The sequence below is a fragment of the Podarcis pityusensis genome (genome assembly GCF_964106645.2).
Source record: "Podarcis pityusensis genome assembly, chromosome: Z".
NCBI classification, from domain to species: domain Eukaryota; kingdom Metazoa; phylum Chordata; class Lepidosauria; order Squamata; family Lacertidae; genus Podarcis; species Podarcis pityusensis.
The window spans coordinates 31856058-31882900 of record NC_138044.1 but is presented as its reverse complement, the minus strand read 5'-3'; the positions used below and the strand labels follow the sequence as shown (position 1 = coordinate 31882900).

General features: G+C 44.6%; 1 protein-coding gene across 5 annotated transcripts in view; it reads left to right on the top strand.

The window, feature by feature from the left end:
• The window catches only part of F8 (coagulation factor VIII), a 75498-nt gene extending 55579 nt beyond the window's left edge, over positions 1-19919 (top strand). For all 5 annotated transcript variants that reach the window (XM_080990230.1, XM_080990229.1, XM_080990232.1 and 2 more), the window contains 10 exons: positions 682-910; positions 1838-2020; positions 5379-5495; positions 6263-6334; positions 8941-9026; positions 11943-12098; positions 14572-14716; positions 15357-15505; positions 17487-17663; positions 18423-19919. In XM_080990230.1, coding sequence (XP_080846356.1) covers positions 682-910; positions 1838-2020; positions 5379-5495; positions 6263-6334; positions 8941-9026; positions 11943-12098; positions 14572-14716; positions 15357-15505; positions 17487-17663; positions 18423-18578 — 1470 coding nt within the window. In that variant the 3' untranslated portion in view covers positions 18579-19919. The remainder of the gene's footprint in view (positions 1-681; positions 911-1837; positions 2021-5378; positions 5496-6262; positions 6335-8940; positions 9027-11942; positions 12099-14571; positions 14717-15356; positions 15506-17486; positions 17664-18422) is intronic.
• Positions 19920-26843: the final 6924 nt, after the last annotated feature.

Here is a 26843-nt window from a genome sequence, read left to right as displayed (position 1 = left end):
TTCCATCAGCATCCCCTTTGCTTTCCATGCTCCCATTCTAAGTGGCATGGGCGCAAAGGGAGGACTTTGAAAATTACATCTGATGTGAAAGTGGCCTTGTCCTGCTTAATATATAGTAAGGATTGCAGCCCATCTGGGGAAACCATTAAATGGAAGGTGCTATTGTGGCAGAGAAAGGGAAGGGAGCAAAGAAAGGGAAGGAAGAGAAGGGATGAGAGCTTCATACACATCAGCTTTGCATAGTTATAACTGGATCTGACTTTAGTTTTTTCAGTTTTTATACCAGACTTGTAAGTAGGCCCACAGAAAAGTAGCTAGCTTGCAATTCTTTCTTTTTTTTTACATCCCCTGTATACTGGTCACAAAGGAGGGGAAGCTTTATTCTCCAGGAATCTGTCTAATCCTCATTAAAAGGTGAGGCTTCTTAGCCTCATAATCCAGGTTGACATGGCATGAACATGACTCTAAGCTGGGGGTAGCCAACATGATGCCATCCAGTTATTGCTGGACTCCAGCACCCTATCAGCCTCAGCCAGCATAGCCAATGGTCAGGGATGATGGGAATTGTAGTCCAGCAATGTCTTGGAGAGCACCATATTGGTGATTTCCATATTTGCAGTGCTGCTGGGGTACAGTAACTGATATACCTCACTTCCACCTGCCCTCAATTTTTAATTCTAGGAGAAAGACCTACACTCTGGTCTTGTTGGACCTCTGATTATCTGCCGGCTTGGAGTACTGAGCACAGCATACAGAAGGCAGCTGGCTGTCCAGGAATTCTCCTTGCTCTTCACCATCTTTGATGAGACCAAGAGCTGGTATTTTGCTGAGAACCTTGAGAGGAACTGTCTGCATCCCTGCCACATCCAGACGGATGATCCTGCCTTTAAAGCAAGCAATTCTTTCTATGGTAATAACCTTCTTTCCACCTCTTCATCTCTTTCCATGCTCCCAGTATAATTGCCACTGGGACAAGGAGAGATGTTATGGAAATCCCTTCCTTCTCCCAAGTATAAATCTACTCAAATCGTTGATGGAAGCTCTGCTCTGTGTCCCTCTGCTGTGTGATCTGCAGAAGGTGGCTGTATAAGATGGAGCCTTTTCAGAGGGGAACACCTAATGGCTCTTCCTGACTGTCGCTATTTTCAATCACATGCCAGTAAATTCAGATTCATAGAATTGTGTTGGCATCTGTCTGTCTAGGAAGAGAATGGAAGAGTGCGCCTTTGGTGGACTGATATGGACCGATATGGGACAGACATGTTTTCTTGCAGCTGGGGCAGACAAATAATAGAACTGTAGAGTTGGAGGGACCCCCAGGGTCATCTAGCCCAACCCACTGCAACCATACTAGACACTACTTAGCTTTGCAAATGTCCTAGCAGCTTTATTGTTGCACCACTAGGAAGTTGTGCAATTAAAACTGATACAGAGCTCTTAGGGCCTGTCCATACCCCCGCTTAATGTGAATTGTGATTCCCTTGTGCATCCCTTAATTCTACCTATCTGTGTGCTGTTTTCCTTCGTCTGCTGTTGCCCTGCACTTTCTCCTCCCAGAATCCAGAGATTCCCTATGCAATCAATGTAACTCTCCTATTTGGATTTTCAGAACATAGGGAATTGGGCTTTTTAGTGTGGGATATATGGTATTTGCTGTTTTTGTATATACTGCTTTGTTTTGTTTTATATGAAAACAATTGGCTATATAAGAATTGTTACATATGAAAACAAATGTATATATATCAGAACAATGGAAAACAACAGCATATATAAGGGTTTTGCTCTTCCTTTTCCCCATTCTGATTTTCCTTCTTCTTTACTTCTCTCTGTTCTCCAGCTATCAATGGTTATGTCAGAGACAGTCTACCAGGACTAGTGATGGGTCAGCACCAGAGGGTGCGGTGGTATCTGTTGAATGTGGGTGGTGCCAAAGACATCCACTCTGTCCACTTCCATGGGCAAGTCTTTACTATCCGAACAGCCCAGGAGTACCGCTTAGGAGTCTACAACCTCTATCCTGGTAAGCCATGAAATGGATGTCTTTATACATAACCTTCTTGCCAGCTTATATCTGCCTTTGGAATACTATGGAATATCCTCAGGGGAAAGAGCTCAGCAGCCAGTGCCTCTTTTATAGCATAGAGGACACATAGAGCAGTAGAGGGCCAGTGTGGTGCAGCAGTTAGAATGTTGGATTGGATCTGGGAAACCAGAGTTCAAATCCCAACTGGACCATGTAGCTCACTGGATGAACCTGGCCCAGTCACTGCCTCTCAGCCTGACCTACCCCACAGGTTTGTTGTGAGGATAGAACTGAGGAGGGGTAGAACAAGGTATGCCATCTTGAGCTCCTTGTAGGAAAGGTGGGATATAAATGTAATAATGATAACAATAAACCAAGTAGAAGCCATGTACAGAATCATGCTAAATCATGCTTAGCTTACATCATGCTTAACTTAAACCAGGGCTTAGCAGAACTCAGTTCTTCAAATTCATCATTGTAGAATTTTAGGGCCATATCCAACTTTGCTCTACCCTAAGTTGGCCCGTTGAAATTAATGGACCTGGGTTAGTCATTTCCATTGACTTCAGTGGTTACTGCTCTGAGCAACAACTCTAATATAGCCCTTAAGAGTTAGAAGGGACATTGGAGACTATTTTCTTTCAAAACACACTTAAAGATAGCCAAGAACTGTGTTGTAACATTTGGAAATGTAGGTCATATTCCTCAGTTCCTTCACTCCAAGTAACGACTGGGAGAATTTAGACTCACCCATTTTTGACAAGTCTCTACTATAATGTTATGTGGGGTGTGTTTTTGGTTGGGGGGACATCCAGTCTGCATGAAACCCTGGTTCCCCTTCCAAACTTAGGATCCTGTATCTGAGGGTAGAATGTATAAGGGGAAATTTTCCAAGTCAGTTCTTTTGTCAAGGTAATGGCTTTGGCTGGCTAGTTAAGCACTATCATCTGGCATAACCAAAAGTGTTGCTCTGTGCCATAGAATAAACGGATGGGCCTTTCCCTCACCCTTCTCTTAGCTGCTACATAGGAATACAATAGCCAGAGTTGCGTGTGGGAGAGAGCTGGAAGCAAGCTAGAAAACATGCTTGCTGCGTGCTAGACTTTGGGGCTGTCATGGAATTTTAATTGGGATGCAATAGCTGTTGCAGTATGAATGCTTTAGAGCCCCTCCGTCCTATGCTCAGATTGCATATATATATGTGTACACACACACACACACACACACACACACACGTAAATAAAACCATATGTGCTAAAGGCACCACAATCTCTGCTGATCTTCATTCCAAGGAAACTGAACCCTGGGTAAGTACCCTGGAGTCTCTCTCACTACTTGGAGATTGGGGTGGCAGGTAACAACAGGTATAATACCATCCACTTTACACATTTGAATCTGTTGCTGGTTTTTTAACTAGGAGAATAAACATAGATAGACATAGGCAATGGTGAAGCCCCAACAGCACCTATGTAAACTAGGTGGCTGCTCTCTCCAGCTTTCACACATACTTTCAACGTTCTTTATCATATCCCAGAGAGAGTCCCCCAAAGGCTAACTTGCCCACAACATGTACTGTAACTGAAGCTGACAGAATGGACTGTAGCTACATGGAAGGCTGTGTAGCTCAGTGGTAGAGCATCTTTTAAAAAATAATAATAATCAGAAGGTCCCATGTTCAATCCCCAGCCTCGCCAGGTACAGCTGGGAATTCCCTGCATCTGAAATTATGGAGAGTTGCTGCTAGTCAGTGCAGATAATACTGACTTTGTATAAAACAGCTTTCTGTGATCTTAACTCCAGTTCTACCAGAGTTCTACCACACACTTAGGAAACAGCAATTGTGAGTAGTCTGGGGAAAGGAGTGCTACATCCCTGTTAAATCCTCTCTTCTGCAGATTCCTTGTTAACTGTAGAGCTCAAAATGCTGCAGATGTTCTTTTTGAACACTGGAGTGTGCAGCAAGGCTGCTTGGCAAAGTGGCAGGAGGAGAAAGGGTGGAGCACTCCCTCTTTCTCTCCCCCCCCCCTTTCTCTACTCAGTATCTGTTATAAGAAAAAACTGCTCCTTTTCCCTTATGGGGTATCCAAGAGTTGGGGTATCCAAGGGTTCCCTATCGGTAGGAGAAAATAACAGAGGCCAACCAGAGTATATTGAGAAGCAAAGTGGCTAGTAAGCCTGATCTCTATTGCAATAGAAAAGTACTGTTGCAACAGGGTCCGCACTCCCCACACACAGGAGGGAGGAGAGAGAACCCTGAACAATGATGCACAAACCCTTATATAGACTTTTGAAACTGCCCAATCTGTAGCCCAAGACCACCCCCCTGAAGCATCATACATACATCACAGAAGGATGTATACAGCAGAGGAGGTGATCTACAACAGAAATCCTGTTTGCCAAGATACTTGATAATGGTCACTGATTGCATTACCTGGACAGCCTGGCCATTTTTTGTGTGATGGTTAATACTTTAGTTCCTGAATCCAGGTCACAGGCTCACCCTATTCATACACAAATCTTCTTCTTTGGCAATCACTCGTAGCCGAGTAAGATTGTCTTCCATAAACACGGTTTTATCAATGAGTCCGTAAGTAACTGTGGAGGCCAATTCTGGATCCACATGTCCTTCCACAGTGGGAACATTGGTTTCCGGGTGGGAGTTGATCACGGTGTGGATTTGCCAAGCGTGCCTTCCTCTTAGCATGTTTCTCCCTTGCGTCCTGAGTTTGAGTGTTTTCAAAGCCTTTGGTAAAGGCTGTTCCCCAACTGGAGCGCTCACAGGCAAGTGTTTTCCAATTGTTGGTGCTTATACTACTTTTTTTAGATTTGCCTTGAGACAGTCTTTAAACCTCTTTTGTTGACCACCAGCATTATGCTTTCCATTTTTAAGTTCGGAAAATAGCTATTCTATTCCGAACTTATACACAAATACACCTTTAAAAACAGGATTTGTAAGCAAAAAAACAATGGGAAGGCTTTCCCCATTTTCCTCCCTTACTGCAGAGGAATATTTGAGGTCACTGGGAGAGTCAAAATGGCTTCAGGATTGCTCTCCTGTACTATTTCAGACACATGGTTTATAAACTTATGTATGTGTTTGCCTTGCACATCTATGAACATTTATTTTATATTTGAGACCTTAGGATTGTTATAGCACCTCTTAAAGCTCTTTCTCTTAGACAAAGAACTTGCATGTGCATGTAACATCACTTCATTCTGAAGGACCGCCCTCTTCCCAAAGAGAGTCTCCAATGGTCAACCTTAACTCACATGCAAAACTCTTCTTTCCTTCCTCTAGTGTTCAGCACACAGTAGTGAATAACCAACTGACCTTCTTTCCCCCTTCTGGTTGCAGGTGCCTTTGAGACAGTGGAAATGAGCCCATCCCACCCAGGGATTTGGCAGGTGGAATGTATGGTTGCTGAGCATGAGCAGGCTGGGATGAGTGCCTTCTTCCTAGTGTACGACCAGCGTGAGTAGCAAAGCATGACATTCGTCTTCCTGACACTTTGATTCACTGATAGGAACAGGCTCAGATCTCAGTTTCTCTGTGTTATGTTTCTGAAAAAGACATAAAAGGAGTGACAATACATTTCTAAGATCCAGATTTTTACCACTTAGCTCTAGCTGTTGATCAACCCTCACACATCTGCAAGTTGGACTGAAAGCTGCTTTCAACATAAAGCTCACATTTGTTCCTTGTGGCAATCAGGCAAAGAGCAGGTCAGGATACACTTAAAAGAACATTTGTAATGGGTGAAGAGATGAAAGGGAGAATGCTGTTCTGTTGCATTTTACAGCAGGTAATGGGGAATTGGCTGTTGCTTATTGATGGAGCATCTGCTTTGCATGCAGAATGTCCCATTTTCAATCCCTGGTGTCTCTAGGTAGGGCTGGGACAGAACCCCTGGCTGAAACCCTGGAGAGTTGTTGCTAGTCAGTGCAGACAATTTTGAATTGGATAGACCAATGTCAAAGGTTCAGTGTATAAGGTAGAGTCCTTATTGCTTCTATGGATGCCATGGCACCCCAAAAACGTAGGCAGGATTGAGATCTTTGCAACTTTAGTCCTGCCTTACAAGAGCGAGCCATCAGGCATTCCAAATATTAAGCTAGAATTTGAAATATATTTCATGGTCTGTTGCATTCCCAGGACAGCTCAAAGCCCAGAATTTAGAAAACATTATTTATAAGTCTTTATTAAAATACCTTTATATTTTCTCAAACTTTTCATTTCAGGGTGCCAAATTCCTCTGGGCCTAGCTTCTGGCTACATTGCAGACTCACAGATCACAGCTTCAGAACACTATGGTAAGCACTTGAATCTTGGTTTATTAATTGATGGAACACTTGTTTCTGCTACAGATTCTTGCCATCCCATTTAGGAGGAATGAGGCATTTACCAGAACGTTACAGCTCCACAGAGCTCTGTGAGTGTCTCATATTTTGAAATCAGAACCTCCACACCATGACTCCTGGCTCCAGGTGCTTCCAGGCTCATCCAGGGAGCTCATCCAGACAACCTGTTTATTGTGCATTCATTGTGATTTGCTTGCACAAATACTATATGATGGCTACTCTTTCACATGCAAAATGCCCCAGTTTCAATTTCCAGACTCTCCAAATAGGGCTGGGAGAGGCTCCTGTCTGAAACTCTGGGAAGCCAGTCAGGTCTGGTGCATACCTTAGCTTAGCGTAGATTGTGAATCCCTTTTAATTCCCCCTCCTCCATGAGGGATTCTCCTCCAGCTACTGCTGTATCACACTTTCTCCTGCCTAAATCCAGAGTTTCCCTATGCTCTGTAAATCCAGATAGGAGTGCTACATCCATTGCACAGGGAATACCCAGATTTAGGGAGGAGAAAGTGTTGGGTAACAGTAGCTGGAGAATGTCATGTGAAGGAGGGGGAATTAAAGGACTCACAACCCACATGAAGCTGAGGAATGGAGAGGCCAGTCAGTGTAAACAATGGAGAATAGATGAATTAATGGCCTGACTTGGCATAAGGTAGCTTCCCATGTCCCCTGGCCCTCCACTGAGGGTGCTTCCAGACTCTCACTGTTTTCAGGTGGGAGTCAGTCACATACTACCTGCAAATTAAGGTTGTGCAACTATAATTATTATGGGGTCTTGTGTGAGAAACCCGCTTCCACAATGGAGATCAGACTTTTTGTGATGAGGAAAGTGATAGTAAAACACCCTGGCAAGTATGGAGGAAATGCTTGTTCTGATGCAGTCTCATCTCACCTCCCTGAAAATAAATCAGAATTAATGCTTATTAAATGGCCAGCATCTCCCTGCAAAATAATAATAATAATAATAATAATAATAATAATACCCCACCCATCTGGCTGGGCTTCCCCAGCCACTCTGGGAGGCTTCCAAAAAAATATTAAAATACTGTAATACATCAAACATTAAAAGCTTCCCTAAACAGGGCTGCCTTCATATGTCTTCTAAAAGTCTGGTAGTTGTTGTTCTCTTTGACATCTGGTGGGAGGGTGTTCCACAGGGAGGGCGCCACTACCGAGAAGGCCCTCTGCCTGGTTCCCTGTAACTTGGCTTCTCGCAGTGAGGGAACCGCCAGAAGGCCCTCGGTGCTGGACCTCTGTCCAGGTAGAACAATAGGGATGGAGACGCTCCTTCAGATATACTGGACCAAGGCCAGGTGATCGATAAACAGGTTGACTGGTAGCACCATGAGTCCTTGATATTTTTTAAGCGATTGGGGGGTCCACAGTAGCACAGGCAGCAGAGTACTCCTCCATTGCTGGTCATTCACTGACATTTCTGCTGTTCCGACCTGTCTCCAGTAGCACAAGCAGTGGTTCCTCCAAAGATGGATGTGGGACCCAGAGGTGTGGAAGATGTGCATGGTGGTAGCAGCTCTAGCTACCTTGCCCACTGCTTCCCTACAAAGCTGGGTGACTTCAAACAAATGTTTATTTTTTCAAAAGGAGACCAGTGTCAGCCACAGAGAGCCCCTCCTCCTGCTGGCTTTGGCAACTGACCTGCCCATGCTAGCTTCTGGCACAAGGCCTAGATGGGCTCAGTCCTCAGAGACAAAACAGAGACATGCAGACTCCTGTTTACTTATGCATCTATGTGCACTCTTGAAGTGCCATATTTTCCATGTGGAAGTTGCTGTTATTTGTGTCTTATGTGTGACTTTAGCTTTCTACTCATTCTTATTGGGTCCATGGAAATGTTACTTTCATCTGAGTATTCAGCAAATGAGTAGTGTTTCTTAAAAAAAAAAAAAGTTTGGGAAAGACACCCAGAGACCAGAGGGATGGAGGATGACATATCCAGTGGACAAGATGAAGCTTTTCAGGCACCATTTGCACTATACATTTAAAGCAATATTACCCCACTTTAAGCAGTAAAGGCTTCCCCCAAAGAATCCTGGGAACTTTCTGTGAGGGTAATAGGGGTCTCCTAACAACTCTCAACACCCTTAACAAGCTGCACTTCCCAAGATTCTTTGGGGGAAGCCATGGCTGTTCAAAGTGGTATGATAACTGCTTTACTTGTATAGTTCAGATGGGCCTCAGTCATTGGTAGGCAACCTCTGGCCTCCAGGCCTAATTTGGTTCACAAAACCATTTCAGCCAAACCATGCTGAACAAAAAGCTCAACAACTTTGCTGAAGCCTCTTCCGAAGAAGCTGAACAAATATTGGTGTTTCTCCCCCAAAAAGCTCAACAACTTTGGTCAATCCAATGGGTGGATCAATGCCAGTGTTTTTATAGTGGGTTTAGATCACAGTGTCTTGGAAGTTGGACATCCCTGAAGTATTGCTTCTAGGGCAACTGGAAAAAGCCTGTTATTGTGAGAGATACTGTTGCTCCCTTCCCAACAATGCCCGTTTTCTAATCTAGTCCTATTCCTCCTTCCTCCACTTTTTCTGTCCAAGGTCAATGGGTCCCCAACCTGGCCAGGCTTGACAAATCTGGTTCAATCAATGCCTGGAGTACTGCAGAAAAGAATGCTTGGATCCAGGTAGGATCAGGAAGGGTGTGTGTGGATCTTGCAGGTGAATAGCACTAACACCAGTCTCAGAGGGGTGCAGAATCCTCAAACTAGCCTCTGCCTCAGGCAACGGTGACAGTAAAGGTTTTTAATTCCAGAGAGGAGCCGTATTCAGGCTCCTTTCTCAAGCCTTCTACAGAAGTGTTAACACTTGATTAAGACTAATGCCTAACCCTACTCAGGAGCTATAGTCTCACAAATTAGCAGAACATATGAGTGGGGGCAAGTGCCATAACTCCACCACCACCCTAACCAGCCTCCACAAGTTGGAGGGTGAACATTTGCAATGAAGAGCCAGCCATGCTTGCGGATGCTCCTAGGTGAGATGGAACTCTGGTTTCCCAGGGTTCTGCATCACACAGGGAGCCTGCATGCGTACAGGAGACTCCTTCATGGTGATAGTTGCTTACTAACTGGAAGGGGGATAGTGGTGGTGGTGGCAGCAGCAGCGGGGGGGAGAGTGGACTTAGTGAGCTTATTTATCTTCATGCATTCTACTCACTCACAGACAGCTCTTCAACAGAGTAAGGTTTTTATACTTAAATTTCTGGAGAATGCGTGAGCAAAGAGACTGGGGCTGCCCTCCGAGCCTTTCCTCTGGCATTGGCACATTCAGAGCAAATGCCTGGATGTAGCCTTTGCATGCCAAAGCTTCCAAGAAAACTGATACCCCAGTTGCTCAGGGTTCCAGATTGCACAGATCCTATATAGATGTGAAGCCTCCCTCTCTCCCTTCAGACCTTTTGCTCTGTATGCTCAGCGTGACTTGCCCCCTGCATCTGAAACTATAAGTCTAAATGCCTGGAGAGGGCAAGTGTAAAGAAGCAGCTCTTCTGCCCTTACCACAATTGCCTCACGAGGGAGGCCTACTGTGCCTCCTTCCATGTTTTTAACCCCTTATCGTGGCTGGCAGTGGAGGCAGGTACATTACAGCAAAAAGGGCACTGCCTCTGCCTCAGTCTCAGGGCTGCCTGTGTAGAACTCAGTAGGGAGGAGGAGGAGAAGGACAGAACTAGTATTAGTTGGTTCTGCCTGTCATTGGCTTTCTGGGTCCAGCTACTGTGGGGCAACCTGCCTCCTGCCCTTCCAGTCCCAATGCGCCTGCTAGGAAAGAACAACCATGGGCTATGAGCAGTCATGAGTAGTGGCCAGTGAGCCCTTCATGTCTCCACAGGAACAAAAGCTGCCTGTGGATAGGCAGGGTGAAGCAGTTTGCTTTTAGGGTGTGTGTGTGTGTGTGTGTGTGTGTGTGTGTGTGTAGATAGATAGATAGATAGATAGATAGATAGATAGATTTTTTTTTAATCCCAGAAATTTCCTGCCCTGTGCCCCTTAAAAGGAGAGGCAGGAGACACACACACACAAATATCCATATCCATATACATATCCATACATATACATTCATGGCAGCCTTCTCTTCCTGAACATGGATCTTTCCTAGTCCTATCCGAAGATACCAAGGACAGTGGTGGCTGGTGCTCTCTGGGGCTGGTGGGGAAGAAAGCAGGAAGACCAACATTAGGCAGTGCTTGAGCCAATGACAGTAGAGCCAGATAATTCTAATGTTTGCCCTCTTGAGTTTTACAAGGGGCAACACTGAGACTGAGAAGGAAGCAGATGGGCAGGGCCACCCGCTGGGTAGTCATAACTAAGAAGGTAGGTGTAGGAGGAGCTGAAATTGAAATACTTTATTGTCACTTGTACAACTTGTATACAGTGAGATTACACGAGCACCCCCCACTCAGCTCTCTTAGTCTTCATTCCCCAAACACACCCACCAAACCCAAAAGTCAGTTGCCCTGTTGTTATCTTTTCATTCAGCAGCCTAACAGCCCACAGATAGAAGCTGTTCTTTACCCTGTTGGTGCGACTAATCATGCTTCTATATCTTCTGCCTGAGGGCAGGAGATCAAGAAAGTGCCGGCCAGGGTGTGAATCATCCCTGGAAATTTTCCTCATTCTCCTGAGGCAATGTTCTTCTGCTATTTCATCTGGCGGATTCATGGGACAGCCCATAATATATTGTGCTGTATTCACCACCTTCTGTAGACACTTCCTATCAGATGATGTCAAACCAGCGTACCACACCATGATGCAGTATGAAAGGAAGCTTTCTATTGTTGACCGATAGAAAGAGATCATCAAACGTTGATTGACATCGTTCTTCCATAATACTCTGAGGAAATGGAGTCTGTTGGGCTTTCTTAACCACCTGGGTTGTATTTATTTTCCAAGTAAGGTCTTCACTGAGATAAACTCCTAGGAATTTAAAGGAAGAGACTCTCTCCACACAGCCCTCGTCGATGTACAGCAGGACTAGTTCTCCTCTCTTCGTCCGAAAGTCCAACACCATCTCCTTTGTCTTGCTGATATTAAGGTGCAAGTTGTTCCCTAGGCACCATGTAGATATTTTTTGGACCTCCTCTCTACACGCTGATTTGTCTCCACCTGTTATTAAACCCATTATGGTGGTGACATCTGCAAACTGAATAATTGCAGTAGACGGGTCAGATGATACACAATTGTATGTGTACAATGAATACAGATAGGGACTTAGCACACATCCCTGTGGTGTGGCATTGCTGATTTTTAAGGAATTAGATGTTACATGTCCAATCCTCAGTTTGTGTCTGATCTATCAGAAAGTCTTTATTGAACTGAGACTGAAGTTGGTGGTGTAGTGCCTTATTTGCCCTAATAGACAAGCCTCCATTGGTAAAGGATTGAACCTGGAACTTTCTGAATGCAAACTTTTGCTCTCTCAAGCTCAGTATCATTTGCCCTGATAAGCAGCCTCTCTCCCTCTCCCTCTGCTATCTCTGGGCCTCATAGCTTCCAAAAATCAATTGTCTCACTTAGTGTGAATTCCTGCTTTCTTTTGTCCAGGTAGACCTGCTACGACAACAGATCATCCATGGGATAAAGACACAAGGAGCCCGGCAGAAGTTCTCCAGCCTCTACATCTCCCAGTTTGAGATATTCTACAGTAGTGATGGAGAGAAATGGAAGTGTTATAAAGGCAATGCCACCAGCTCCAAGATGGTGAGTGCCTTTTCTCCCTCATCTTCCTCTAACCAGAAGGCAGAGAGCAAAGGAAGTGGAAAGGAAGAAGGCACAAAGGAAAGCAAAATTTCACCTTGAACACCCCCCCCCCGATATGCAGACTTTGCCATTGCACATACAATAGCAAACATGTATTTTTGCACTTTGGATTTGAAGTGCAGCAGCAGAGATTCAGTATGTAGCTCACAGGTTTGTTGAGTTTTTGGTGTAAGCTACCTAAGGGGTGGTGCTTGTGTTGCTTAGCAACCAGTCAGAGTGGCATGAACTTTACTGAGGTATCGTGTGCCCTGATTTGCTTTATAGTCCTGAGGGATTTCTCTTCTGTATGTTTAGGTGAATGTCCCTCTGTGTTGTACAAGGCCTGAAATAAGAAAGACAAAACAACTCTGTTTCACCTTTCTCCTCAAATTACATGCAGTTTTACTCCATTTGCTTAGTAAAGTGTTATCAGGATTTTTTTCTCTGAACTCCAACAGCCTTATTTGAGTGCCTTTGCTAACATTTAAGTCTTTGGAACAATAGAAGCAGAAGCAGAACTTATGCTGTAATCCTTACTTCAATTACTTGGAAGTAAACTTCATTGAATTCAGTATGTCTTACTTCTGAATAGACATATGCAGGATTGCACTGTCAGAAATCATGAAGAGAAACAATCAGTAAAAAAAAATACAAGCCCTTTGACCCTGGGAATCTCCACCCAATGCAAAACATAGAATGGTGTGAATGTACATGACCTTCCCAAATTATTACTATAGTTAAGTACAGGTTCTTATTGATAAGAGAGGGGACCTGGTAGCCCTTCGGGTGTTAGATTCCAACTCCCAGCCAGCATGGCCAATGGTCAGGGATGAAGGGAATTGTAGCCCAGCAACATCTGAAGGGCTGCACATTCACTAACCCTGCTCTAGTCTAGTTAATTGCTTAATATTTTATAATTAACAGAAGAATGGGTGAGCTGACTTGCAAAGCTTTGAGTTGAGGGTAATGAGTTGTAGTGTTGGTTCAAGGAAAAAATAGGTATAACAGAAAGGAGAGTTCCTGGATTCCAAAACCCAAGTTTGGGCTAAGTGCTCTTTGGTGAGAGAATCCCAGCAGAGATTTAAAGTCATAAAATGTGCAGCAAAGTAAAGTGCAGAAATTAAAGGCTGCTAGACTTTTAAAATATGCCCTTCAAAAGTGAGTTCCAAATTGTCCCCTTAAAAAAGTTTCTTTCCAAAGTTTCCCTCTTCCTCATCGTAGAAAAAGGCCATATGTTAAATGAAGCTGCTTATCCCACACTATGTGTGCTGCAATCTGATGTTTACTCAGCAGTCAGTCTCATTGAGGTCAAGTAGACTTACTCCCTAGTAAAAGGATTTAGATTTAGGATTGTCGCCTCATACATTCAAGAAATCACGTGAAGTTGCAGAACTTACTTGTGAGGACTGGTCATATGCCGGAAAGCTATTGAATATTAACTTCTTTATTTTGTTGATGCATACTCTCCTTTGGGCAGTTTAAAAATGTACAATTTTAGACTGCAATTTCATAGTCGCTTTTCTGGGAGTAAGCCCTCTTAAGCTGAGCAGAACTTACTTCTGAGAAGACATGTAGAGGGTACTGCAGTTGTTGTCATGCACCCAGGTATTTTTAACCATGCTCAGAGCTTCATAGACTCCACAGGTCACACTTCGTACCAGACAAGTGCAAACATCAGTGGTATTATTATGAAGGATTCAGCATCCTTAGAACCTCAGCTCTAACTTAAACGCAAAGCAAAACACCTCACCAAGTTTGTAGTCCTTAAGACTGTAGTGATAAGCTGTGTTTAAATGTGCAGGGAATTCCTAGTGAACTCTCTCAGAAACCTGTGACCGGGAGCAGGGCATCAATGCTTTTTGCCCCTCTCTACAACTAGCAAAATTGGAATAAGTTGGGCCAGACGGGAAATATTCAAGTGTACTGAACAGGCATACTTTTAGAAGGAAATCAGCTTTTCTTAGCAAATAATTTGGATTATCTTGGCATAGAATTTTATTTTTTTTAGCACACACCACCTATGTAAGATGCCTCAAAACTAGGTATAGAGAGTAAAAAGGTGAAATATAGAAAACTGCCTTACACTGAGTCAGAGCATTAGTCCATTTAGCTCAATATTGTCTACACTGACTGGCAGCCACTCTCTTGGGGTCTTTCTCAAACATATTTAGCAATGCCAGATATTAAGTTGAGGACCTTTTGTAAGAAAAGCTTGTGCTCTGCTGCTGAACTATAGCCCTTCCCATGCTATTCCAGTTAAATTAATATTTTTAAAGGGTGTGTGCCATTGACCTCATGACTTCCTAAAACTTCTCTTTGTTTTTATATGGGAAGCTTGCCTTCAGTGCCAGAGTGTGGATTTCATGCAGGCTTTGCATAGTCCCTGATCACAACTTCCATTCCCACCTCTGTGTTTTTCTCTTCTTGCCTGCAGATATTCTTTGGGAACGTGGATGCAGCAGGCGTGAGAGACAACAGCTTTAACCCTCCCATTGTAGCCCGCTATATCCGTCTCCACCCGACACACTTCAGCATCCGCAACACATTGCGCATGGAGCTCATCGGATGCGACCTGAACAGTATGGCAGTGAGGCCCTCTCATCCTTCACATTCATAGAATCCATAGGATTGCAGAAGTGGAAGGGACCTTGGAGGTCCTCTATTTCACACACCCCCTTGCCTAGTGAAGACTCTGCCATATAAGATGCAACTCTAGCGTCCCTGAGAGATGGCTGTCCAACCTCTGCTTAAATATCTCCAGTGAAGGAGAGCTCACCACCTCCTGAGGTGGTCTGTTCCACTGTTGTACAGCTCTTTCCCTTTCTCTTGATGTTTACCTGAAATCTGTTTCTCTTCCGTTTCCACCCATTGGTTTTCCTTCTGTCCTCTGGAGCATCAGAGAACAGGTCTGCTTCATCTGTCATGGCTCCCCTTAATTATTTCTTGTCCAGGGTTAACATGCCCAGCTCTTTCAACCATTCATCATAGGACTCGGTTTCTAACCCAATAGAAGTGTTGTAAATCAACATAAGGTTTCTGACAACCATGTCAGTGCATGGCAAATGGTCAAAGAGCATTTACATCTGTCACGGTATATGTAAACTTGAAGGTGTGACCAGGGCCACTTCAGGAATTGAGGGCCTCCCTTGGCAGGGTGGGAAGGAGAGGGCTCTTGAGGGCAAGTGAGGGTCATGTTGTTTCTCCACTGTTCTCTCCTAGGCTGCTCTATGCCACTAGGAATGGAAAGCAATGCTGTCTCCAATGAGCAGGTCTCAGCTTCTTCCTACATCAGCAATGTGCTTTACACTTGGTCCCCCTTTCTGGCCCGGCTTAACTTGAATGGGAGAGTCAATGCTTGGAGACCAAAGGTAATTTTGTGTATGGGCAGGAAGGGTCTAAAGCAGAGCTGGTGAACCTGTGGCTCTCCTGGTGTCATACCAGCTCCAGCCAGCATGGCCAATGGTCAGGGATGATGGGAGTTGTAGTCCAACAACAAGTTCCTCATTCCTGCTCTAGATTGTTACTCAGCATTGTATGATTAGCAGGTGAATGGGTGAACTGACCGTTGCAAAGCATTCAGTTGGAGATGGTATGAAGCATTATGGTGTGAAGCATTATCTGTGGTGGACCATGTGCAGTGCAGTCCTGTTTAAATCCCACCTCCCGGCTCCTTCCCTTCTCAGCTGTGCTCTGTGCCCTCCTTGAGTGCCTGGAAGGTGTCCCTGAACATGTGTGTGTGTATAGAAACCAGAGGTGGGAGAAAAATCTGATTTTGCTTTCATTTAAACACTCTGTTAACCAATACACTTACTGAAACACAGCTATCCTTCTAAAGTCACATTTTCCTGAATTTTGTGATGCAGTTCTTCAGTCAAACAATGCATACATAAATGCTTATTTTAGGGGAAAGTTTGCCTAAAAATAAATATGATGGCATATCAAAATGTAATATAATAGGGAAAATTTCTTGCAAAAATGTGTACATTAGCCAAAGTGCATACAAAAGCATATATTAGGAGAAACTGATTTCTAGGGGACATTTCGATTTTAAAAAAATCATAAACTGATGTGGAAACTTGGAGAAGTGAAGACTGGAAATATGGAAATCAAAATGGGCATATTTGCCCATCTCTCAGTATATACATATGGGAGAAGCTGCGACCACAAGCTATGAAGGGCTTTTAAAAAAATATGTTCCCTATGCTATTTAACATTTATATAAAGCTGCTAGGAGCTGTCATCAGAAGATTTGGAGTGAGGTGTCACCAATATGTAGATAACACCCAGCTTTGCCTCTCTTTTCGATCTGAATCAGGAGAATCATAGAATCATAGAGTTGGAAGGAATCCTGAGTGTCATCTTGTCCAACTCCCTGCAATGCAGGAATCTCAACTAAAGCATCCATGACAGGTAGCCATCTGCTTAAAAACCTCTGCTTAAAAACCTCTAATGAAGGAACGTCCACTACCTCCCAAAAGAGTCTGGAGGTGGTTGAGGTATTAGACTAGTACATGGAGGCAATAATGGACTCCATGTGGGCCAGTAAATTGAAGCTGAACCCTGAAAAGAAAGAGGTATTGCGAGTCTAGGAGGCAGGGAGATGTCCTACCTTGGACAGGGCAGCACTCACCTGGAAGGAGCAGGTCTGTAGCTTGGGGGTGCTCCTGGATTCAACACTGTCACTGGAGGCTCAAGTGACTAGGAATGTCTTTTTCCAGCTCTGGCTGGTTTGCCAGCTATGACACCTTTTGGACAGAAACAAATTTGCTATGGTATTCCATGCTCTGGTTACTTCCCAATTGGATTACTGCATCCTATGTGGGTCTTTCCCTCGAAGATAGCATCCAAAATGCAGTGGCCAGATTACCGACCTATAGAACTCATATGACTCCTGTTTTAAAATAACTGAACGGGTTGCTGGTTAATTTTTGGGTCCAATTTTAGGTGCTTACACTCATGTTTAAATAACTTAGGTGACCAATACTGAAAGACTGCCTCCTTCTCTACAGATCCTCTTTAGTTTTAAACTCAGCAGAGGGGGCCCTCTAGTTAGCTCCACCACCCTCAAAAGGTTCATGGGCTCATGGCCTGGGAGTGGGCCTTCTCTGTGGCAGCTCCCTAAGTTGTTGAATTTCTTCCCCACAAAGATGTGTTGTACTTACATTGTACAGTATTTTGTATGCTTGAAGACGCACCACTTTGACACAGGCCTTTGACCCTGCTATCTTTCGCTGGGCAATGCGCTGAAGAGCACTGAAGTTAAAATGGGAAAAACCAGAGAGGTTTAAAGAAGTGTCCCAGGGCAGCCATAACAACAGGCACTTGAAGGCCTCACTGTCTTTTCCGCAGGTTGACAGCTCAGCAGAGTGGCTTCAGGTGAACTTTCGTAAGACCATGCGGGTGACTGGGTTGATGACTCAAGGTGCAAAGTCTGCCTTCACCAAAATGTTTGTGAAGGAATTTTCTCTTTTGAGCAGCCTGGATGGCAAGCACTGGGCCTCTGTCCTACAAGGCGGGAAAGAGAAGGTAAATAAGGCCTACACTTCTGGGGTGTCACTGGTGCCCCTTTATTCCAGCCAGTGACGGCTTCCTTGTTTTTCTCACTTGAATGTTATATGTCTTCCAGGTGGGTAGGTGGCAGGGAGGCAATTTTATTTCCTTGTTTAACTCAAAACTATATGGCACACTAAACATGCTTTAAAAAAAAAAAAAGCATTGTGGAAAATTAAGATGGCTGTCTCTCTAGTGTAAGCCAACAATATATCGGAGACGTTGTGGGTCATCCAAAGTTTTTTAGAAGGAGAAGCCTGGGCAGGTGTCATTAATGGGTGGGTGGTACTGTGGTCTAAACCACTGAGCCTCTTGGGCTTGCTGATCGGAAGGTCGGCGGTTTGAATCTCTGCAACAGGGTGAGCCAATGCAAGTAGATAGGTACCGCTGCGGTGGAAAGGTAAACAGCGTTTCCATGCCCTCTGGTTTCTGTCACGGTGTTCTGTTGCGCCAGAAGCGGTTTAGTCATGCTGGCCACATGACCCGGAAAGCTGTCTGTGGACAAATGCCAGGTCCCCCAGCCTGAAAAGTGAGATGAGCGCCGCAACCCCATAGTCGCCTTTGACTGGACTTAACCATCCAGGGTCCTTTACCTTTCCCTAATGGGTCCCACAAGGGGCCAAGGCCGCTATGTGCCAATAATGGCCTGACCCAGCCCCTGTAAACTTACTGTCTTTTTTAAGCAGCTTTAGAGGTTGAAGGAAGAATTAATTATCCCACCCACCTTCTTTTCAGATTTTCCAGGGAAATCAAGATCATTTCAGCCCAGTGGTGAACCTCCTAGACCCTCCGCTATTTGCTCAATATTTGAGGATACACCCTGTCCGCTGGAATAACCACATTGCACTGAGGGTGGAGTTTTTGGGCTGCGACACCCAGCAGATGGCCTAGCCTGGATGCACCTGCACTTTTGCCAATGCAGCGAACTTTCAGCAGCCCTTGTGCCAGCCACCCACGCCATGCCAGCTGGAACAAGTTTATATCAGTGACATTTGAGCAAAGTGATTTCTGTCACCCATATATTTTTGATAATGTTTTTGTAGCGTAAGAAACAAAAATCATTCTAAGGCTCATGCTTCTGCACCGATTACTGGAAACATATTGTTTCTTGCAATACGTACCTGCATCGTGGTTCTTAGGGCTAAACTAGAGGTAATATTAACTGTGTGTTTGCAATTAATGTGTCTAGTTGTTTTTAAAGCAGTTGTTTATGGGGCGGGAGATCAGGATTGGATCTGTGGCACACGAGGAGGAGGTAACAGGATGGTTCTCCATGCTGCAGTGCTGCAGCCCACAAAAAAGAGCTCTTATTCACCCAATGATGAAATCTTCTTATGTTGCCAGTGGCAACTTATCACCTGGAATGAATGGCGATTCTGAGAGAGTGAGATGTCCCATAATGTGCCTGGTCTTCGCTGGGGGCCCCATGGCTGCTTTCGAAATTTTTAAAAACTAGACATGTGAATTTCAATCATGTAATCAGTGCCATATTATTTGGTTTGCCTGCTGTAATTCTAATCACAGTTACTTGGAAGTAAGGCCCACAGAACTATGTGCATCCTATTTTGGTCCACACATGCATAGAATTAAGGTGAGTAAAATAAGGAAATATTTTCTAGCATCAGTGTTATGAGAAAAATATGAAAACCCATTGAAATATAAAATGTGAATGAGTCCTAAATAGACAGAAATAGATATAGTCAGTAGAACAAGGATAGCGCCCCCACCCAACCCCTGATGCTGTTGTACTTTAATTCATATCAGTCCCAGCTAATGGTCAGGAATGATGGGAGTTGTAGTCCAGCAACATCTGGAGGGCCGCGAGTTCTCTACCCCTGAATTAGAATTTGCTGTATAAGAATATAAGAAGAGCCCTGCTGGATTATACCAAAGGTCAGTCTAGTCTAGCCAGCATCCTGTTTTCCACTGTTGGGCAATCAGATGTCTCCAATTATTTGCTTAATTCCGTTTCAAACCATCCATCACATGAAGGTGGACAGTTGATAAACCTATCAAGTCACTTCCTTCTTTGTGCTGTATAAGAGCCAATTCCACAATATTAACCATTGTTTTCCATCAGGAGAAGACATACACTTTCAGATCCTTTTGGGTGTTGTTACAAAATGTGAGCGTGTCAAGCATTTTTATGCCTTTCTGTTTTCAGATTTCTACCTGTGCGTATCTGTAGTCAGAGAACAGTGCCTCATGATTAAAGACCACTTGTCTTGTTAAGATCTGTACTTTCTCCTCTTGTTTTTCTCCCTTGACTGATTCCTGAGCTTTCCCAGCATTAAAAGTCCTAGCTGCAAGCACAGTCAGCATTAATAGCAGGTAATAATTAATTAGTGAGGGAGGCCTCCTTCTGCAGTTTATAGTTATTTTCTATAAACTCCTGGGATCTCAAATAACTGGAGAGGCAAAACATGTTTGATTTATTATTTGATTTTTTTTCCTTGATTTGCACACCACCTTTCAAAAGACCTGTGTCCAACGTTGTTTGTTGTACTAGCAAGAAAAGCAGTCAGAAAAGGAACAACATTGGTCATATACACACACACCAGTCATTTAAAGCACATGGTTTCCCACAAAGTAGTTTGCCCCCTAGGAATTGTAGTTTGTTCAGGGTGCTGGGAATTCTAGCTCCATGAGGGGGCAAACCACAGTTCCCATGATTCTTTGCTATAACTGTATGGTGTGGATGTGCCCATCAAGTCCACCTGCATAAAAAGTTTTAAAAGAGAATCTAAGAGCTGGCATAGTGGAGATAAGGCTTAAGCATAAGATGGTTTTCACAGCATGTGTAAAAGGCGGCTTGACAGATTTCCCTAGGAGGGAGTTTACAACCATGGTGCCAGCACTGAAAAGGCCCTGTCCTTGTTACCAGCCAATCAGATCGTAACAGGTCATAGGGCAGAGAATAGGGCCTCTGACGTTGACTTTAGGGCCACAGTACTATCATTAGGACACAAGTGGTCCTTGGGCATATGAGAAGGAACAGCAGACTGTGGCAACAGGGATACTTTGCATCCATAACAGCTAGGTTTTCTGAGTGCCAAAGCCCCCGCTGGAGCCTTGGCTGCTACCTGGTGAAACAGCTGACTGTACAACACTCCATAATGGAACAGGGCAGAGGCTGCCAATCATTTGTCAATGCTATCCTAGCTGCTACAAAATTAAAGATAATGACATTTTTTTAAAGAACATGACTCTGCTTTCCAACAAGTAAATTAAGCAACACCGAGATAGGTTAGCTAAGAGTGAGTGACCCAAGGCCCCGTAGTGAATTTTCTGGCTGAGCCCAGGGTTCCCTAGACACAGCCCAACACTATTTATTTATTGTGAATTGTTTTAGTGGGTGTATTTAATGTAAGCTGCTTTTGAGAGCCATTATAGCTGAAAGACGATTTTATTAATATAGTGACTCAATAAATAAGGCTACAGAACTGCTCCCACTTTCCTGGGAGTTAGTCCCATCAAACCCATCAAACTTTGCAAAATACCTGAAGGATTTGGGGGGGGGCACATGCCCATGACATAAATTTGAATAAAAGTTGTGTGTATTAATTTCCACGCCTGGATGTGGGAAATTAAGACTGGGTGTGGCTGTGCTCTTGCCATCACTGTTTATTAGAGTGAGCCTAACTTCCCTATAAAGCAAAGTAAACTCTGGGGGGGGGGGTGTAAAGAAGGAGGGAAACAGGGGTGCCAACTTAAATAAAATATTGTGGGTACCCAGGTAAGCCTCGCCCCACATAACTGATCACATGACACAGTGCATGCATACTATTTGAATGGGAATGCCCATCAACTTTGTGTCCATCAAATATATTATTGTGGGGGACGAAGCCTCTATGGCCCCTGGGAGTTGGTTCCTAAGGAGAGAAAGCTGCAGTAGATCTGAGATCCATTGGAAAAGACCCAGGGCTCAGGTGCTCTGGACTACCCCTAAAAGTACCCATGTTTCTAAGTGGACATTTATAGGATTGTGCTGTACATCTTCCCAGGAATGTTGCTGTTAAAGATACAGGAGTGCCTTTCGAGGTCATGCACCAGTATTCCCATATAGTTGAGAGCTGTGATGTCATAAAGGTTGTCTGGTTCCGTGTGGATATTGTGGAAATCAGGCAGGGCTTCTGCAAGGCTGGACACTGGTGGGTTTTTCCACTGGCATCTGCATCACGGTATGTTGAGCATAGTACTAAAAACATGGGTTTACTTATGTGCCTTTTAACCAGGGCTGACTCTGCTATATCTGATAATGTAGGTGTCGGCTCAGTGCCCAGCACTTATTACAAAATCAATAGCATATTAAAGGTGGTTTTAAAGCTGCTATTGGTAGCCCCAAGAGCTGTGCGTGGAATCTATGATTGTGACAGTACAAGTGCAAAATTAGTGTGCATCTTAGTGTGTTCATATATGTGTATTGTGATAAGCTGGGCTTTTTTAAAAAAAGGGGGGAGGGGAAGCAATAGATTGCAAAACACCTCCAAAGTATGTAACTGGACAGGTTCCAAGACATGCCCAAATGTTCCAAGGCCAAATACTGCTTCAAATCAAGCCTGTCTCAGGAGGAACAAATTGCATTCTGCACCACTGAGCGATTAATGGGGTGTGAAGTGCCTGCCTCTGCTATGACAAATGATGTATATCTGCAGCATGATCTGCTCAGTAAAATAAGGGCAATGGAAAGACAATGGAAAGGAAATTGTTGATTGCCTGTGAGCTGCTCTGGATTAAAGGAACATTGCCCTGTCAAACCATCGTTTTAAAAATGGATACGGTTCTGATTTCTGGGTGAGCAGGTTTTTCCTAATACCGCACAGCAACAGGCCTATAAATGTGCAGAAATACTTTAAAAGGAAATTATTTGCTGGTGTTTAAAGCTTGCCAGATTGGGAGGAGAAAATATTTATTTTTTAAAATAGTGGTTAGTATTCCCACCTGTCACATAGGAGGCTCAGGTTCTTTTATGGACTGGATAGCTCAGTTGATTAGAGCATGGTTCTGATAATACCAAGGTTGCAGGTTCGATCCCCATATGGGACAGCTTCATATTCCTGCATAGAATATTATTCTATGATTCATATCATAAAGATATCAGAATGGTGTACAACAACACAACATGAAACACCATTATAAACGCTGCAAATAACCACAAAAAGTGCTTGCAAAGGCCTGTCAGCATGCAAAGATGCCTGGAAGTCAGAAGAGAATGTTCCTGGGGAAGCCCAGCCAGATGTACGGGGTATAAATAAATTATTATTATTATTATTATTATTATTATTATTATTATATGCTGGAAGAGTGTTTTAAAGCATGGGACACTAAATGCCCGGGGACACTAAATGCCAGAATCCTAGCAGAGGCCAGTCGGGCCTTGGCAACAGGGGGTTGACAAAACTGATAGAAAACTGGCCAGAGAGCTAGCCTGGGTGCTGTCTATCTACTGCTGAAGCCTGAAACAAAGAGAAATTAGACATGCTGCCACCCGTACCCCCTCAACATTCCAACTAGATCCACAATTAAAGTGGGGTGTGGGTGGGAATACATCTGAAATGACTCCCCCCTGCTGCTTTAACCTAGGGTTGCCAGACGTTCCCGGGGACAGTCCCCGGATTTGAAAATCTGTCCCCTGGAAGCATGGCAGCGGCAGCATCCTGGAGCCAGCCTGTTACTGCAGTTGGCTCTGGCTGGCTTCAGGAGCTGCTCACTGCTCGCTGCCATGGCGCCCGCCATTTTTCAGCGCCATGGCAGCAACCAGCTCCTGAAGCCAGCCAGAGCCAATTGCACTACCAGGCTGGCCCCTCCTGGGCAATGGCCGCCCGCCTGTGACTTCCGAGCCTCCCCATATCTGTCAAAACAAAGGGGGAAGGGGGAAGGAGATTGGGGAAGGCTCGGGAGTCACGGGCACACAGAGTGCTATTGCCCAGTTTTTTAAAAAACTCACTTTTATGTTTCACGGTGCGAAAGAAGGGCTTTACTCCTTTATACAATATGCATGTGTGCTTGGGCCCAGGGTCTTTTGCCTCACCATCCCCACTACTGACTCCTTGTTGCTACCCAGCTTCAAAAAAAAAGTGTCTCCGGATTTATTGGGGAAAAAATCTGGTAACCATACTTTAACCATCATGGGCAAGTGTGCTGGTGACCTAGAACTGGACGACAGAGTGCAAGGGTTGCTGGGCCAGGAGAGTCCTACACCCTGATATATCAGGGGCCAAACCTGAGACTTAGGGACTGCCCTTGGTGATGTCATGGGGATGCCCCCCTGCTGATGTCATGGGAGCAGGCCCTAGAGACGGAGGTTAATTGGGAGAGGGGAGGGCAGAGCCACCCCAGTATCTGTGCTAGAATTTGTAGCTGGTTCCTGCGGAGTTGAAGCTTACTGCATGCACAGCCTTCTTAATAAATTTTATTTTATTTTATTTTATTTTATTAAAGGCACTCTCACCCACCTGGAGATTCAGGCCTGCCACTTGCCACTTGGAAGGGTCAGACCTGGAGATCTGGCAATCCTAGTCATGGCCCATTGGCATGCGGTCAGTGGACCAGGGGGACTAGGCAGAGGGCCTTCTCGGTAGTGGCACCCACTATGTGGAATGCCTTTACATCAGATGTCAAGGAGATGAGTAATTATCATCATCATTTTTATTATTATTATTTGTATGCTGCCTTTCCATAGTTGAAACTATGCTCAAGGCGGCTTACAACATGAGAAGATTTACATAATTACATAACAGAAGTCATAAACAATAAATAAAACACATCAAAAAGTACACAACCAAATGGAAACAATTTCCACGTAAATCATAAGATCTAAAACTAAAGATACAACAATAATATCAATAACAGCAATGACTCTCTCAACCCCCCATAAATAATACGCCAGCCCAAGAATCTGTTCAACAGCCTCAGCTTTTGTAGCTGGAGTCAGTCCGCACTCCACTCTCCCAGGCCAGATGGGAAAAGGCCAGCAAGGCAGGGTGCAGGTCTTCCAGGGCTCACAGCCAAGATGGTCTCATTTAAAACAACACAGATAAAAATTGAAACGATTTAAAAGAGGAGCCCTCTTTGCTAAGCAGCAGCTGCAGTCCTTGTGAAGCCTGTCAAGCCCCACACTAAGCCAGGTGGAAAGAGGCAAGGGGCAGGCCCCTTCAGGCCCTCAGCAGGCAGACCTTTAGGAGACATCTGAAACCAGCTCTGTATAGGGAAGCTTTTTAAGGTTTGGTGTTTTACTATGTTTTTATATGTGCTGGAAGCTGCCCATTTTTTAACAAAACTTCCCTTTACAGGATTGCCTTCAGACAGCTCGGGAGTCAAATAAATCCATACCCTCCAAAATTTCTACAGTGAAAATAGGGACATCCTAAGGAAAAGCGGGATTTTCCAGGATCCAATCAGAAACTGGGACGGCTTCTATAAATCAGGGACAGTTGGAGGGTCTGTCTTCCTAATGTTTAGTAGGAGCCTCCTTGTAACTTGAATCTATTGATTGGAGTCCTACCCTCTAGAAGAGCAGAAGAGAACCTGATTATGTCAACCATGTGGCAGTTGCTGCATCTTATCATTTGTCCTTTCCCTCATCTCCTACCCCCCATTCGCTTGTGTTTTTTAGATTCTTCTGGCCTCAAAGACGGGGGTTTGCTCAGCCAAGACGGCTGTATGTGTGTTTATGTTTTGTGTGGACAGTCCAGAGAAATCACTAGGCTTGACAGAATCCCTGCAGCCTGCGAAAGCCATGGATTTGACACGGCACAAAATAGTGCATGCCCACATGCTGTGCCTGGCAGTTTGTACCTCCTGCATCCAGGGCATCTCCTCCCCTGCAAGGATTTCCCGTGCATTTGTCACTCTCAATGGGTTTAGAAGGCGCACCGTTTCAAGACAAATCAGGAGGCCTCCTCTGTCTCTGCAGGCGAACACAAAGAAAATGGATCTGGGCCTTGAAATTCACCGTAAGTTTTTTAATTTCATTTGAAGAACAGCCACATAATCATTAGTGAGGAAATTACATAGTTGTCTTATTATTTTTTCATTGTTTATTAATTTAGATGCTGCTTTCATGCCCAAATGACTTCCAAGTGGTTTACAGGTATAAAACCACAGGATCGTAGGCTTTATACTGATGGGATGTGGGTGGCGCTATAGTCTAAACCACTGAACCTCTTGGACTCGCCGATCAGAAGATCGGCGGCTGAAATCTGCGTGAGGGGGTGAGCTCCCGTTGCTCTGTCCCAGCTCCTGCCAACCTAGCAGTTTGAAAGCATGCCAGTGCAAGTAGATAAATAGGTACCTCTGTGGCGGGAAGGTAGATGGCATTTCCATGCGCTCTGGCTTCCGTCATGGTGTTCCGTTGCACCAGAAGTGGTTTAGTCATGCTGGCCACGTGACCCGGAAAGCTGTCTGCGGACAAACCTTGGCCTGAAAGCAAGATGAGCACCGCAACTCCATAGTCGCCTTTGACTGGACTTAACCATCCAGGGGTCCTTTACCTTTACCTTTTATACTGAGTCAGACCCATTGGCCCATCTAGTTCAGTATTTTGTATAGAAGCAGCCTAAAGTTTACCCGCGTCCTATATGTAAGTGATCACATATGTAAGTGATCACATGCATCACACTGAACCCAGAAGTGACCCAGAGACATCATAGAGATGTCATGGAAACATCACCGAAAGGGCGGAATGGGGGCAGACTGGGGTGCTTGCAGGCTTTTTCAATGTGTTTCAATTATCTGCAATTTCACTGACTGTAGCAGTGTTCTTCAACCTCAGGTGCAACTCCCACCTTCCCTGACCACTGGCTAAGACCACTGGAAGTTGTCTTCCGGGTTAGCGCCTCCGGCAATGGCGGAATTCCTCTGATCGGGAGGAATCCGCTCAGTGGAAATCAGGGTCTGGCCGCCACGGCAAAGGCGGAGACCCACTAAAAACCACAGGCGGGAGAAGCTTGTGGACATGGGATTCGGCTGGCACCTTTTGCGCCTCCCCTACTAGCAGGGAAACCCGGTTTCGGGGATCCGGAACGACGTGGGGTGAGTGGCGCGGTGCTTCGAATTGACTGCTTCTTTCACGGAGTGAAGCTGCATTGCTGTTGCAGGAGAGCACTGTCGATCCATCAGTTAAATCATCAAACCCCCCTTGGAAGCAGGAGAAGA